The sequence below is a fragment of the Equus asinus genome, chromosome 6 (genome assembly GCF_041296235.1).
Source record: "Equus asinus isolate D_3611 breed Donkey chromosome 6, EquAss-T2T_v2, whole genome shotgun sequence".
Taxonomy (NCBI): domain Eukaryota; kingdom Metazoa; phylum Chordata; class Mammalia; order Perissodactyla; family Equidae; genus Equus; species Equus asinus.
In genome coordinates, this window is record NC_091795.1 from 69,440,572 (window position 1) to 69,457,882 (window position 17,311).

The 17,311-nt window shown below is 38.9% G+C and overlaps 1 protein-coding gene across 4 annotated transcripts in view; it reads left to right on the plus strand.

Moving 5' to 3' along the window:
• Positions 1–17,311, plus strand: part of THUMPD2 (THUMP domain containing 2) — a 43,549-nt gene that overhangs the window by 16,668 nt on the left and 9,570 nt on the right. For 3 of the 4 annotated variants that reach the window (XM_014832938.3, XM_070512184.1, XM_070512185.1), the window contains exons 6-8: positions 2,475–2,562; positions 9,110–9,181; positions 9,691–9,805. In XM_014832938.3, the coding sequence (XP_014688424.1) occupies positions 2,475–2,562; positions 9,110–9,181; positions 9,691–9,805 (275 nt within the window). Of the gene's footprint in view, positions 1–2,474; positions 2,563–9,109; positions 9,182–9,690; positions 9,821–14,448; positions 14,526–17,311 lie in introns of all 4 variants that reach the window. The other variant, XM_044772289.2, reaches the window with a different exon arrangement.

The window sequence follows — 17,311 nt, forward strand, 5'->3', positions numbered from 1 at the left end:
CAGAAGAGTGATGTGATCAGATTTATGATTTTGAAAAATTAGCAAGGAAATTATATTTTAAAATGAAAGAGAATTAAAAAGAAAAAGGAGGTTTAAATTCATTTATAATAGTTCAGGCAATGAATGATGAGGAGCTGAACTAAGGCAAAATTGGGAGTAACAAAAAAGAAGGCCATCAATTCAAGAAAAAGTAAAGAGCCTAGAATAACTTCCAGATATCTGATTTGGCAACTGGTAGATACTGGTGTCAGTCACTGAGATACGAAATGTAGGGCAAGAAAGTAGTGTATTCAGTGAAAAATGTCCAAGTAGGTATTTAAGTTACAGCTCTGTGTTCAGGTGACAAGTGTAGGCTGGAGATGTAGATTAGGACGCGCAATATATAGATGGTAAGTGGCCCAGGAAGATGAGGAAATGTGTCAAGATGTGAAATGCAGGGAAAGGAGAGTGTGCTCAGTTTACGGCTATTGAATTCGCAGTAGATAGATCACCTCCAGGTCAAAGGTGTCCTATAAATACACTTTTGGAGATAAAGATGTAGGATTTGAGTGACAGGTCTAGGCTAGAGATGTAGATGAGAGTGTCTTCATCTTGGTGATAGATGGTGTGTAAGAGAGTAAAGAAGAAACACATATATATATGGAGGATCAAAACCCACATTTTTGTATTAGGTGAAAACCAAATAAAATCTAAGTAAACACATTAGCCAGATTCTATGGAAGCAGAGAATTATTTTTATTTTCTAGGAGTTTATTTCTGAATACTTTCTTCCCCTGAATAATTTAATTATATTGAGCCCCCGCCCTTTTTTTTGTCGCTGAGCTAACGTCTGTGCCAGTCTTCCCCTATTTTGCATGTGGGACGCCACCACAGCATGGCTTCATGAGTAGTGTGTAGGTCTGAGCCCAGGATCTGAGCCTGTGAACCCTGGGCTGCCGAGTGGAGTGCACGAACTTAACCACTACGCCACCAGGCTGGGCCCCTACTGAAGCCCTTTTGTTGAAGTAATAGCAGATCAGTTTGCCCAGATGTATGCAAAATAAGAACACACTCACTTTTGTCACATCTTAATAGGATTGGCTCTCATAAAATAAAACCTCTATTAGTAAAAATATATACATAATTGTCAGAACTTTCAAAGTTTCTACATAAATCCCTGGTGCTTAGAAAACCACTTTGCAATAGATTTGGACAAAGAGAGTTTTCTATATCAAGTCTCTCTTTTTTGGTATCCAGAGTGAAAAATAATCTCTCAATTCTGGTTTTAACTAATGTGTTTTGTAGCAAGACTATTGCTGAGCCTAGCCTATAGAAGCAAGATTTGTTGATAAAAATATTTTAGTGTTTCCACCCTTGAAGTTTATATCCCAAATTCTAAATCTATGGATATAGTACTATTTACAGTGTGAATTGTTAAACAAATTTGCATGGGTTTACCATGCAGAGCTTCCTCATTATAACAATTAATCTACCTTTATACTGTTTTATTTGGAAGAGATACCTCATCTAATTATAACATTTTAAGAGGCTTACAATAAATACATGCAGAACAGGATAACTTAAGGTCAAAGAAAGATCAGAAACAAAATGATGAAAGAAAGTGTTTGGAGAATCTGTGGCTTTGTGTAACGTTCGTAGAAGAGCCCTCTTAGTGGTTTTGGAACAAGCCTACTCCCAAAACAGCCAAGCACTAATTCTTGAAATCATATCTTCATATCTTACCAACAAATTATTTAAATGAAATAGAAAAGTGCATTGAAATTTCCAGGGAAATGCTTGTTCATTGCATTGGGAACATAGAAGAAATATTTTGGACATTTCTGTCAAATCTGGAAACACTGATAGTAGCAGTGATGAGATGGAGGATAAAGTATGAAGTGATGTGTCACAGAGACCAGCGAACTAATGTGGGAGACCCTGCTTCAGCCCTTCACTCAGTAAATTATTTTAGACAATGCAATGTCATGCTTCATTTCATCTCTTGAGAAAGATGCAAATGAGCAAAAAGCAACTTACAAAAAGGACTTCTTATAGAAAACATGTTTTAAGAGTTAGCATTCATTCAGCCCTACTTGCCATAATACATCTGTGTCACAAAACGATATGTTCTTAATGACTGTGGATCAGCAAGAAAGGTCAATTCCGTATGGGAATTCTGTGTAAACACTTTAGAAAGATTTCTCTCTGGGGTGATTAAATTTTTATAGGTTAAACACATAAGAGTTAAATTTCAGTTACCTAAAAAATTTACCTTTCTGAAATACTGCACTGGCTGATGAACAAGGTGCCAATTAGAGAAGGTGTTTTTGTACTAAGGTTAAATACTCTCTAACTTAGGGAACACTTCCGTGACTGTTGTATGAACATGTTAAAATGATTCACAGATGTGGACAGCTTAATCATTTGTATTTAGGCCATGTTCTCCTTTGACATGCAGTAATAGTGGGTATTTCATCAGGCTCTTTTCTTCACAGGGTTCCTTTAGCCAGCAGAGCTTACATCAGGACAGCAGGACTGAGGTCTACCATAGCGTGGGCAATGGCCTCTCTCGCCGAAATTAAGGTAAGGAAAATGTCTTCAGATAGCAAGGTCCTTTCCATAGGTAACTCACACAGTCTTTTATCGGTGGACAGCTTGCTTGCTTGCTTTCTCTTCCTTTCTTTTCTCTTTTTCTTTCATTGTTTTTTTCCCCCTCTTTTTTGTTGTTTTTATTGTTGCCGTTACACTCGGGAACTGCTGCAGTGATGTGCTTTTATGTATTGTTGAACTTTTAAGAGTGTTTTGGCTATGAAAAAGCTGAGTCAAAAGGTGGCAACATTTTATTATTTCTAATTTTTTGTATCCTAATCATGTGGCCTGTAAAACCTCTACTTCTTAAAATTTAAGGGTTTTTTTTCTGTGACCAAGATCTTGATCAATTTTTGTAGATGTTCCGTGGACAAAAGAAAATAATTTTATTCTCTAGTCAAGAATTGTCCTCTATATCTTTACTTATGTGATCTTTTACTGCTCAATTCTGAAAGAAATATTTTCAAATCTCATTGTTACATATTTTAAAGTTTTTGCATTTTTATTAGTTGTTGCCTTATTTGGTTGCTATGTAGTTTGATATATATGCACATTTATGACTGCTGTTGCTTCATCATGAATTGTGCCTTTTTATTATTACATAAAGTTGTCTTTATCTTGATTAGTGAGTGTAAACTTAAATTTCATTGTCTTATTAATATTTTCACTCTTTTTCTTTGCATTTGCCTAATATTTCTTTGACCCTGCTTTATTTTCAACTTTGTTTTCCGTTTTTTTTACAACCACACAGCTGTTTTTATCCCACTCTGATGGTCTCTGTCTTTTGATGAGAGACTTCAGTATTACGACAGACCCACTTGATTGTATTTCTCCTGTTTAACTTCTTACAGTTAGTCTTTTTCTGCTAGTTTGATCAAGTTACATCATAATCCTCCCTGAGGTTGGAGATTTTACTTTATTGTTCTATGCCATTAATAGTTCCCTTTTCCAACTCTCTTAATTAAATAGCCTCTACTATTACTTTAAAACAAGGTATCAGCTCTTTCCTCTGTCAAAATGAAAGAACACTCTGATCTTCCCCTCTTCCCTATCATGAGGCCCGTAGAATGCTTTTTTCTCTTCTCCTGCCCCACCTTTACTCCTGCCTACAATGAGACCTTTGAAACATTTTTACCCCTTCCCTTCCCAACCTCCAACTACTAGATTGAACTAAAGTATTTATTGTATATCGGAATTCCCCTTAAAATCTGTCCCTTCTGTTTCAGAAGTTCTTATTTAGCACTTACATTACACAGCCTGTCCTTAATCATTAAGATATAATTGTCTAACAAACCCACATTTCTGTATAAACACAGAGAGATTGTAGGGTGTGTCACTGCTGGCCATTGTTCTTCACTTGATCTTTCCCTGTTTTAGGTTTCTGTTCTGGTTCACATTTTGCTTGGTTAAAGTCTTTTCTTAGACATTTTCCTCAAATGTGGTAGTATTTGAATAATATACTATCTGAATTCCAGTATGGCCTTAAATTTCTTCCTTTCATCCTGTGTATACCCGTCTTGGCTGGGTATAAGATTCTTGAGTTGCAGTCCTTTTCTCTCAGAAATCTATGGATGTGATTCCCTTGTCTTGTAGCTTCTGCTGTTATAGGTGAGCAGTCCATGCTGGTATGATTTTTCCCTTCCTTTCTAGCTACCTTGTTCTCTTTCCTTGGAAGCTTATAAGACTTTTCTCTTGAATCTTCTGACGTTCAAGAATATTACCAGGATATACTTATGTATGTGTCTTTTCTCTCCAACCCAGAACTCGGTGAGCCTGGGTTCTAGTTCTGGCTCCAAGGAAACTTTGGGCAAGATACTTAACATCTCCGTGCCACAGTTTCTCATTTGCAAGATGAAAAGAATAATATCTTATAGGGTCATGTAAGGATTACGTGAATTAGCATTTATCAAGTGATTAGAACAGTGACTGGCATATAGAAAATATATAAGTATTAATTGTTGCTATAGAGATAGTAATTATAGTAATTATTGTTTGGAATATATAATAACTATAAAAATTATTATTTCTCTAGCTCAGGGACTCATTCTTTCATTATTTATTTATTATTGCCTCAACTGTTTTGCTTTAGTGACTTTAACCTTAAACTACTTTCTTTTTTCTGATTCTGAAATTCATGTTGTAAACATGTTCAGCTTCCTGGATCTGTCGCCACGTGGCTTCTCCTTTCCCACGTGGTTTCCATCTCTATGTTTTGGCTCTGCATCTTGAGTTATTCTTGAGCATTCTCTTCTAAGCTATAACAAGAGTCATAGAGAGACGCTCTACTTTAACTTTATTAAAATTTTTAACTTAATTGTGGTGTTTTAGCTTTGGACAATGTTGTGTGCTACATTTGAGCATCCGTAGGAGCTGTAAACGTCTTTTATTCAACTGTTTATTTCGCTGGATGTGTGTTCTGATTGCTTTGCCTATTTATTCTTTAGCTCCTGAGGGACCCCCTCCCCTTAGATGTGCCATTATTTTTCTTTGTTGGGTCACTGGGACTCAAGTGTGGTTATTAAAGTATTTTAAATGGCCAGAATCCTATAAATGGTAAAAGGCAAATGATCTCTGGTACCACTGGGCATAGCAGTATAGGAGAAGCTGTCGCCATGCCGGGACACTTGGTGAAAACCTTTCTATTCACTGGTCTTCCTGCAGGCCCATGGATCTCTGAAGACAATTCTTCCCCGGTCCCAAGGATACTCCTCGGCCCTGCGCTCCAGTGCTGTTTTCTAATCACCTACTCAGCCCCTGGCAAGGAGGCCCCATACCAGTTCCTTCTTCCGGGACCCATCAGAGCCCAGGGCTTCTCTCAGCACCAGTTGCCTCTAGGTCTGAGCATCACTCGGCTCAGGGGACGTAAATAGCTGGAAGCTGAGAGAAGAGAAGAGAGCTACCTTCAGATTAACATGCCCCACAGTCCATGATTGGCTTTTTTATTTGATTTAAATCTTCAGTCTAAATTTCTTTTAGTATAAGGAAAGATAGGTATGTTTACAGTTTATTTTTTCCAAACTGCCAGTGATTTCACCACAGTTTATATTTAAATATAAATTTATATAACCACCTACAAATTTGAAATGTTACCTTTATCTTGCTATAAACGTTCATTTTTCAGAAAACTAGGAAGTAAATGATCAAAAATGTCCAAAGATAATGCTTGATAAAATTTTTCCTTACTGTCAGTTTGTCCTGCGAGGACCCGGGGTGAATGTGCCCACCAGCAGGGAGGTTGCTTAACACAGGAAGAAGGAGCCCAGCAGAGTCCTTTTGGAGGAATGGAGTGATGGCCCGCGATGCACGTGATCCCAGTATCCAGCCTTGATTCAGTCCCCTCTTTGGGGCTGGGGACCCATGGCGGTCCTGACAGCTCAACCTTGGGTAGGGCAATGCCTCTAAAAATGAAATTTAAGCCTGCGGATGTTAGATATTTTTCATGTTTGCTATAAACTGTTCTCCTTCCTACATATCTTAACAAGTAGGGAAATTGAGTTCTGTAAATCTTAGTTGTTATTATAAGCATCCAGCAAGACTTCTCTACTTCTGCCTGTGTACACAAATGCCACGGCTAGAAAAGGTCTTATGGTAAAATAAAGACCTTTAAAGATATTTAAGCCAGATTACCTCACTGAACATGGACCATGGGGGAGGGAGAGCACAGGTTTGGCACATTTTAAGATCTTAATAAAAATTCTCATACCACTAATTTTAAATAAAATGCCATTTAAATCATGGTTCTTTTTGTTACTTAACTGCCCCTTCACGGGGGATTCATATGATGCTCTCCTTAGAATTTAGTGCCGGGGACCGTCTCTCTCCTTAAGGGCATTGTGTTTCTTTCTGTTAGGTACCCTCTGGCTCTGACTGAAACCTGCCTGCACACTGAGCGCTCTGCTTCCTCTGTAGACATATCAAGGGACTGCTGGGCCTGAGGTGGGGTAGGTGTCCTGCTTGCTCCTCATTGCTCCTTCTGCCCCAAACCTCCCTGTGCCTTTGAAACAGATGCCATTTGATTATCCCAGTCCAATACAGATCCCTCCCTGTCATTCCCGGAGGAGTCCAGGCCATTATTCCTCTCCTAATTCTTCATGATCTCAGTATCCTCTCTGTAACCCGATCCCTTAGTGTCCTGGCTGCCCTACCTCTAATGAGCTGCCTTGTGACATCTAGACCTTATCATACCCAGAAGGGTATACCATCCAAAAATCTCAGTTTCCAGAATCCTGCTCTTAACCTCCGTGTCTTTCCTACTCACTTCCTCCTGCACCCTAAACCAATTCTTTAACCCCACGAGACCTCCAGTCATTTGACCCTACCACCGTCCGTTACTCACACCCATCCTCATCCCTCCTTCACAGCTTAGATGTTATGTTCTATAGTTATAGTCATTTCCTTGCCCACACTTTTAACTCTCGCTTCTTATTTGACTTAAATATTGGAATCAGAAGAGAACTCAGCATGCTCTCCTCACCAAATCTACCAACATTTTGGAATCTGTGTCCACATACTTTGCCTTATTGTCATTACAGTAAGTGTCCTTATTTCACTCCATTACTTGTGTACTGGATTCCATTCCCTCTTGCCTACTTAAGGACTTTTCTCTCTACTGAGCCATTCCCGTCAGCATGTACACTTGCTGTAATATCTTGCAAAGAATAGCCGTTTTCTGAACCCACGTACTCCTTCAGCTGCCACCCCCTCCCTCTTCTTCCCTATGCAGAAAAACTCTTAAAACTAGTTGTCCATATTTGAGGTCTCTGCTCTTCTCATTCTCTCTTGTGCCCACTTCTGTCAGGCTGTCACCACCAACGATCCACTGAAACTGCTCGTCTTACCTAACCTGTTAGCTCTTTGACACTGTCGCCAGTCTCCTCCTTGAAGTGGCTTTGTCCCCTTTGTTTCCGGAGCATCCCTCTAGGCTCTCCTCCTGCATCAGTGTGCTGCTGTCAGTGTGCATTGCTGAATCTCCATCTACCGAACGTCTCTACTTAGGAGATCACTGGTGTCCAACCTGTAGACTTTCCTTTTGTAACTTCTCTTGTTTCCTAAATGGCGCATCCAGTTTTAACGCTTTAAATACCATTTATAAACTTACTAACTCTCACTGTTCCCAAATTTATATCTGTAGCCTGAACCTCTCCCTTGAACTCCAGACCCATGTGTCCAATGACTCACTTGACATACTTGGCCTGAGAGGTATCTCAAAATTACATGTCCAGAACGATACTCTTGTCTCCATTGAAGCTTCTCCTCCCCAGGGCTTCCCATCTCAATAACAGGCAGCTCTCTTCTTCCAGTTGCTCAGGTCAGAAGCTTTAGTCATTTCAGGGCCAGCCCAGTGGTGTAGTGGTTGGGTTCACAGCCTCTGCTTTGGTGGCCCCAGGTTTGTGAGTTCAGATCCCAGGTGTGGACCTACACACCACTCATCAAGCCATTTTGTGGCACCATCCCACATACAAAATTGAGGAAGATTGGGACAGACTTTAGCTCAGCAACAATCTTCCTCAAGCGGAAAGAGGAAAATTGCCAACAGATGTTAGCTCAGGGCCAATCTTCCTTACCAAAAAAAATAAATAAATAAATTTTAGTCATTTCAGATTGTTGCCATTCTTTAACATTCCACACCCGATCCATCCTGTTGGCTCCACCTTTAAAATACACCCAGAATCCAACCACTTCTCACCACTTGCACTCTTTATTCAAGCACCATCATCTCTGCCTGGATTGCCTAATTAGCCCTCCTGTTAATACTCTTACTCTTCTGTGGCCCATTCTCAGCAGAGCAGCCAGAATGATCTTTGAAATGTAATGTCATGTTACTCCTCTGCTCAAAACCCTCCAATAGTTTCCTATGCTTTGGAATATAACCAGAATGCTTACAGCACCTACCCAATCTGACATGATGTGACCCCCATAATGGGAGTCATTGGTTTTTTTCTCCAAATTTCCTGTTCTCCTCCAAGGTGTACATAGGATTACACTTTCCTGGTCCCTTGAAATTGGGTGTGTCCTGTGACTGACATGCTTTAGTCTCTTAAATGTTGCTGGAAGTGATGCGTGTCACTTCCAGATGGCACCTTTAAGAGCCAGTGCGTAATTCGTCATGCTTTCTTTCCCTCTGCCACAGTAGTGGCGGTGCACCAGATGGTGACTGCTTCATCAGAGTGAGGAGCTGAAGCCCCAGGTGCCCTGCTCTGGGCATGTAGCATGAGCTCTGTGGTATTTTAAACCTCTCAGACTGGGATTGTTATGACATGCAGCATAACCCAGCCCGTCTTGATGGAATCGCCCAGTTACCTCTATGCCGTAATCACCACATTTTCCCCCTCGCTCACTGTGCTTTGACCACACTGGTCTCCTGCCTAACCTCTACACGTGCCAAGCATGCACCTGCCTTAGGGCTTTAACTACCTGAAATTCCTAATAAAGTGTAAAAAGGAATCTTTACTCTTGAAATAGTGATTCTTCAAGTTTTAGGGTTTTTTTTATAGTATGTATTACAATAGACTTAATACCAAATCAATATTTCTACCTATAGGCTGGTGCATTTGTGTTAGATCCAATGTGTGGACTTGGAACAATACTTCTGGAAGCCGCTAAAGAATGGCCAGTAAGTTGTAAAGTTTGGTCAACCAAGCAGTACATTCACTTTAATCAGTATGTATGTGTGTGTGTGTGTATATATTCACTTACCAATTATTTACTTATAGATTGTCTATTTGGGGATTATTATTTTTAATTATATGAATTGCTATTTACTATAGTCAAAGTAGATTATAAAGGGTTAAATTGCTATGTTATTTGTGATACTGTGATAAATTTAGGAAAACATAACAGAATTCCAGTAATTAGTCATGACCTAGATTATAGAAATCCCTTAATTTCTTAGATGTTGTTAATTGTAAAATATTATTGACAGATTTTAAAGTTTTGACAAAATTTTTAAACTTTGCTGTTAAGTATCATTTTAAAGAAATACAGTAAACTTGTTTTAACCCAAATTAACAAATCAATTAATTTCATTTTCATCATTTGAGAAAGTGTAAGTAGGTTTTCCTAACTACATAAAATATCTGATTGTTTTATTTATACTTAAAATATGAACTTCTTTCCTCATAGGATGTGTATTATGTAGGTGCTGATGTCAGCGACTCGCAGTTGCTCGGTTCGCGTGACAATCTGAAAGCTGCCGGCCTTGAGGATAAAGTGGAGTTACTTAAAGTCTCTGTTGTAGGTAAGATATTAAAATGTAAACACTTGGAAAAATGAACATTATGTCACTATATTTAGAATCATAATACAAAACATGACTCGCTTTCTGTGTATAAAGGTTGAATTGTATACCCTGTAATGTATCTGTGAGGCTAATACTAAGTTTACTTCCAATCTTGTAACTTTTTTATTTTTCAAAAGACTCATGATCAAAAACAATATTTATAAAGTTTCCCTAAGCATTTAAGTAAAAGCATGCCTTTTTTTTTTTTTAAGATTGGCACCTGAGCTAACAACCGTTGCCAATCTTCTTCTTTTTTTTTCCCTGCTTTTTCTCCCCAAATCCCCCCAGTACATAGTTGTATTTTTAGTTGTGGGTCCTTCTAGTTGTGGCATGTGGGATGCCACCTCAGCATGGCCTGACGAGTGGCGCCATGTCCGCACCCAGGATCCAAACCAGTGAAACCCTGGGCCACCAAAGTGGAGTGTGCAAACTTAACCACTCAGCCACGGGGCCGGCCCCAAAAGCATGGCTTTTTCAGTTGTGTTTGTAGCATCTGAACCATTTCTCATATCATAACCAGGGATCACTTAATATAAGCAGAAAATAAAGAGAACAGTATAATAATACTGGTAAAGGCTCTTTGGACATCTTTCAGATAAACTGTATGAAATGTTTTGAATTATCTTGCCTTCCCTGCCTCACATTGGGCAGGATTCCTGTGATATGTAGGAGGCAGGTAATTGGCCATCCCAGTTTGCTAAACCAGTACTTTCAATGCCAAAACCAGCCAAGTCTGGGGCACACCAGGACCGTTGGTCACCCTGTGAAGTTGAGGGAAACTGTTCCCCCGTTAACTGATAGGAAATCAGCAGTGACAAACATGGTGAGGAGTCAAGTCTGGAGTCCAATCAAAATAATACTTCCCTAAGGGCCAGGGGACTCAGACTGTTTGAGAGAAGCCCCACATTCCTTCCTTCTTTTCCTTTCCCCTAGTACACTTTTCTCCCTTAAAAATGAGCACATTTAATTCCCAGCTAAGAAAATCGTATTCTCTTGACACAGTGTCACTAGGTAGTAGAGAGGTCCCAGTAGTGAACCTGTAATCTGGAGAAACAAAATATTGTTTAAAAAAACTTTATAGTAGTGGAAAAGTGGTAGAGACGAGTTATGAACAAGAAGAGAGTGTTAGGATAACTTCTGTGTAAGAGCATAATAAAGCGGCCCCAAAGAAGAAATTGATTGTTGATTGAGATCTCACAGTTTGCTGCCAATGACTATTTTGTCAACCTTTCTGTCAAAGTTTTTAATAGGATTCTGTGCATAAAACAGAAGTTTCTGGAGGAAACGGGTGGTTACACTAAAATGAAGCTTTTATTAACCCTAATTTCTTTATGAAAGCTATTTTTGGGGGACCTTCAAGAAAACTTCAATGGGGGCCAGTCCAGTATCGCAGCAGCAAAGTTCCCATGTTCTGCTTTTGGGGCCCGGGGTTCGCCAGTTCGGATCCCAGGTGCGGATGTGGCACCACGTGTCAAGCCATGCTGTGGTAGGAGTCCCACGTATAAAGTAGAGGAAGACGGGCGGGGATGTTAGCTCAGGGCCAGTCTTCCTCAGCAAAAAGAGGAGAACTGGCAGATGTTAGCTCAGGGCTAATATTCCTCAAAAAAAAAAAAAAAAAAAAGAAACAAAACTGGAATGGCTTCATCAGTTGTTCCGGAGCAGTGTTTTTTCAAACCCTTTGCAGTGTCCACAGTGCCTTGGAGGCCTAAGGAAGGAAGTGCTGACCTGGCCTTCACACACCTGCCGCACTGCCAACTCACTTTTATTTGTTTGCATTTGGGGGATATTTTCTGTAAGATTTCACTTTAAAAACAAACAAAAGTGCTCAATTTTTTTTTTTTAAATATTTAAAAGAAAAGAAGGTTCTCCATGGCACCAAATAAATCCTAGTTTTTGAAAGGATCCCTCTGTCATGTTAAGAACAGACAGTAGTAGGGGAAGGATGGAGACAAAGAGACTAGTTAGAAGACTGTTGCAGTAATCCAGGTAAAGATGGTGGTGGTGGTGTGGGCCAAAGTGGTGTTCATGGAGGTGTCGAGAAGAGGTCAGATGTACATCCTCTTGAAGATGGAGTCAGCAGGATTTGCTGTTGGATTGAATGTGGCAAGTGAGAGAAAGAACAAGAATGACTCTAAGCTTTCTGCCTTGAGCAGCTAGAGGGTGGAGTTGCCATGTACTGAGCTGGGGAAAGCTACAGGGGGCACAAGTTAGAGGTTGGGACCTGTGAAGTTTCACATGATTGTCAGACACCACGTGGAGATGACGTCAAGTCAGTAGCTCAATACAGTTTGGGCGTCACCAGTATAGATAACATTTAAATCCATGAGATCACCTAGGGAATGAGTAAAATAGAGAAAGGAAAGAGGCCTGAGGATGAGATGCTTAGAGTTCCGGAAGGTGAGGCTCTAGTAAAGGAACAGGCAATGATATAAGAGAATAAGTGGGAAAGAGCCCAAAAAATAATGATCAGCCATGTCAAATGCTGCCAGTTAGTGAAGTGAAATGAGGCCTGGCAGTTGCAGAAGTCAAGGGCCATTTCCTTGAGCAGCAGGAGCAAAGGCCTGCCTGAGTGGGTTCCGGAGAGAATAGGAAGAGAGAACTTAAAGACACTTGGTTTCGATCATTCTCTTAAATGGTTCGGCTGGTAAGGGGAGTAGAGAAATGGGACAGTATTGAAAGGGAGGAGATTGGGGATCAAGCAGGGATCTTTTGAAGATAGAAAATCGAATTTACTTTTTTTTTAAAAGTGCCACGTATTTGTATGCTCAAGAGAATGATCAGATAAAAATGAGAAACTTGACAATGCAGGAGAGAGAGTATTGCTCATCTGATACACTCACGGCCCCGAGAAGAGGTGAGACCCAGTGCACAGGTGGTGAGGCAGCACTCCTGGTAATGGGAGGCAAAGTGCCTGAGAAAAGAGGTTGTAATAGATGCCCCCGGACCAGCAGTGGCCATGAGTGCAATTTCCCTAAACCTTTGTTGAGATTGATGTTATCATTTTATTACAGTTTTTAAAACTCTTTACAAATTTGGTAAGTTTTTAAAATTTACCTTTAATTACTAGTGAGATAAAACATTTTTCACATTATGTCATTTGTAGATTTTTCTTTTATGAATTAATTATTTTCAGGATAACTTTCCAGAGGAAAGAATACGATGTCTATTTTAAATTGTTTCAGCATCACAACCTTTTAATATTAAAATTCAGTCTAGGGGGATCTATATATCTTGCGTACATAGGGGCCTATATTAACTGTTTAATAATTAGCCCTTCATTGTACATCTCTGCTTTGGAGGTGGACATTGTAGCTAGATACAAGTGTTTATTTTCTTCATTAATTTGATTTTACCTTTAAAAGCTTTCATCATAAATAGAGTTTAGAATGTTGAGAGCCCGGAACCCCTTGTTGAATGTTGGCAGGTGCACACCTTTTCAGTATAGTAAGAGCATGTGTGGACTTCAGAGTCAAACAGGCCGAGTGTAGAGCCAGGCTCCACCATTGTTTCTTCACTGCGTGGTCTTCAGCAAAATACTGGACCTCTCTGTATTTTCTCATTTATAATATGAAGATAATACCTACTTCATAGGGCTATAGTGAGGATTTACATAACCACGTAGAGTACAGTGGCTAATGCAGAGCAGGAATTAAAGACCTCTGTAAGCCTGGAAAGGTCTAGGATGTTAGTAATACTCTCATCATGATTTATCTTTCTGCAAAATTACTATCTTCATTCTCTTTGTATGCCTTAATGACTTTATTCTTTCCTACTTTTTTAGTAACATTCACTTTATTTTATAACCCTCTACTAGCAGAAAAGGAGGTACTCCTTTAACGTGCAAAAAGGGCATGTGTTTATTCCTAAGTTTTAATCATTATGAAAATTTGGAGGGGCCGGCCCCGTGGCCCAGTGGTTAAGTTCGCACGCTCTGCTTCAGCGGCCCCAGGGTTTCGCCGGTTCAAATCCTGGGCAGGGACACGGCAGCACTCATCAAGCCATGCTGAGGTGGCATCCCACATGCCACAACTAGAAGGACCCACAACTCAAAAAAGTAAACAACTATGTACCGGAGGGCTTTGGGAAGAAAAAGGAAAAATAAAATCTTAAAAATAAATAAATAAATAAAAGAAAATTTGGAACCAAATGAATATTATGTTACAGGCTATCTTAAGAAATAATTGGTCATTGGTTAGGCTTTTTGAAAAAATCTGCGGATGTATTTACCTTCTTAGTGTAAGATGGAGAGCTGTAATATATACAGATTTGAGCAAAAGAAACACATGTATGATTAATTAAAATCACAAAATTATAGACAGGTAAAAAAATGGGGAATGTTTTCATTCCTTCCAATTAGACATTGTACAGCCTGTCATATATTACTTCAGTGTAAGAGTTATATGAACATTTTTGGTACAACTCTGCTTTGTTCTCAGGTGTCACTCACTTCTACCCTTGTAGGAGTAGGGCATGCATTTTCCAGTACACCCATAAACTCCCCATAATGTGGTGGTTGCATTTTATTTCATATTAGAGTGAGTTTTCCTCTACTACCCGTTCTGCCCCTGCTGACCTGGCCCAGCCCCTGGTGTACCAGCCAGGTGTCTTGTGGCGCATACCATATTCCACAAGATTCATGAAGCTGCCTGGCTGCCCGTTTGGGGAATCAGAAGGCAATGTGGGAAATGATGGTTGAAGTGTGTGTGAAATGTGTGTGTGGGGTTAAGAAGCCTACCACAGAGAGTTGAGTGTTTTTGCTGCAATGGCTTTATCATTCATTGTGTGGCAGAGATCCTGTTTTGTTGTTTGGTGACACTGCTACTCTGTAATACCGTCACGCGCTGCTTAACAACGGGGATACATTCTGAGAAATGCATTGCTGGGTGACATCGTCCTGAGAACGTCACACCCTGTGCTTACACAAACCTACATGCTATAGCCTACTACACACTAGGCTATATGGTGTCAGTCTTATGGTCCCACAATTGTATACGTGGTCCGTCGTTGACCAAAATGTCGTTATGTGACACATGACTATAAACTCAGCAGCAGTAAGTTTTTAAAAGAGCATATTTAGTGAAAAAGTAAATACAGAATTTCCATTTCTCAAGAAAGCTGATAATGAACACATAACTTGAGTAAGTTTGTTGACATTTACCATCCACTATGAGGGCTGTGGTGATTTCACTGACCAAATGAAAGAGATCTGATTATAGAAGCATCTAGCATTTACTTCAAAACTTAGTAGTTATTTTAGGGAGACTAAGCCTGAAGCCAACTGTTTATCACATGCAGCCGAAGAAAATGCATTTAAATATCACTCTGTGAAGCATGACTTTTCATTTAGATGAAATGACTACTCTTTAAATTAACTTCGTGTATTTTCAATTCCAAGTTTTCTTATGTACATGAACAAAATGAAGCTGTAGCCAGTAATACGTTAGCTCCATTAGCAAAAGACCTTTGCAGAGTTAAGTGTTGCCAGTTTTGTATCAGTGTTGTCAGATGCTTCAAAAAGAAAATCAGTTAACTCAATTCTACTACTGGTTTAGCTTTTCTCCCCACCAGTTCTTGGAAATTTAGGATGTTTTTTCTGTCAAAGATGAAACATCTTTCATTATTGTGAATGCTCCTGTAAATGTGCTCAGCACTGCACATGTGTCTGTTTATGTTTTATTTGGTGGACCACAGCATCATGGTAAAAATTAACATTCTTATAAATAGAGAAACCTATGAAGCAGAAATGTACTTGGAATTTGACAGGGTACCCACATAATTCATAATTACCTCCAAACAAGCGTGATGTTCTGTAATTGAAACAGAAACTTAAATTATCAACATAACAGACTTTGAAACAATTTTAAAAATATACAGAGTAACTGAACTGCAAACTATTTGTGATAAAGATGGTTGAATGCAAAAAATACTCAGCGTGACAGTACACACTTTATTTGCTTGTACGTCATCAGTTGGGTTTAAAAATGTTTAAGCCTTTGAAGAATTACTTGTAAATCAGCCAAAGGTACAATTGTGCTATAAGCTTTTTATAAATAAACTAGTTGCCTAATCGTGGTTGCATCTTTTTCCAAAACCCATTGGAAATCCATAATCAAAGGATTCAACAAATGGAGTGCCAAATAACTTAAGTTTTTAAAATTTTTGATGAATTGCAGCTATTAAAAACAAAACTGGCAATAGGAGGATGTTATAATCTATCCCCAAAAACACTAAGGAAGAAATGAACAAATTAAAACAGTGAGAGCTCAGTAATGCACAAGATTTAATTCTGAAGTTCTGTAAATATACTTAGGATATCTTATGGGAAGAATCTTCTGATGGCTTTCTTTATTGTAATTGGATAAATATACATTCTAGTGTGGAATGGAATGAAGTTGAGAAGGGCTTCAATTTTGCAGCCTCTAAATTTGGTAAAACAAAGAAGAATAGAGATGAACTGTTTGAGTTTTGTGTTGTGAAAATGTTTGTCAGAGACACTGTGAATGGAGAGGCTGTGACCTGGAGGGCTGAAATATTTACTCTTCCCTGTGAAAGAAACAGAATTGAGAGCATCCTCCATTTAGCAGAATTTGCTCTGGGCTCTACTGTTACTTTAGCTCCTGTAGAGAAAGTGTTTTCTCAAATAAAAATATTATAGTCTACAGAGAAGTTCATTAACCATAAAAACAAAACTTTAAAGAATATTGCAGGCAATTTAGGAAAAAATTTAAAAGTCCACATTAAAAAAATACATTCTTCCAAAAAATTCCAGTGATGTCATGGGATTAGAGATGGATACATCCAAGAAACTGATCAGTATATGAATACAAGCTACAAGTAATTATTTCACTTGTTAGTTTTAAGGTTAAAATAATATTTTAAAAGTGGTTTTTTTAAAAGAAAAAAAAACTCCAGTGTGCACAGATATATTAGTTTTAGGTCCACCATAATAATTAATTTGTTAGACAATATTTCAAAAAATATATAATTTTATTTCTGACGCCCTTGTTTTCAAAAATGTTCCTGTTTGGACTATAAATTAAATGGTGACAGGATCCAGATACCAAACGACATTTAGCATATTTGAGATGAATTATGGACTTCTGGACTGAGATGACAGATTGAAACGTCACTGAAGGATTTGCATTCTCCTGCACTTAGTGAAATGAGAATCAGAATAGTAAAAATAAAAGGAAAAAAATTCACCAGCAGCAACCAAACAAGGAAAGGGCATAATCTAATGCAATAAACTTCAAAATCTGGCCCAGTGGAAAGAAGCAGAAAGTTATAGAGCAATAGCCAATAAAACTGTGGCTATTTACAAGGCTGCTGAGGCCAAGTGTGACCCAAAAATACTGTGCCCGACCGAGGTGTCATTTTAGTACAGGGACAATTTCAAATAGAAAATAGTTCAGTACACATTTCACTAATAAGCCCTTTTGGCGGAAAAATTAATAAAATCCAGAC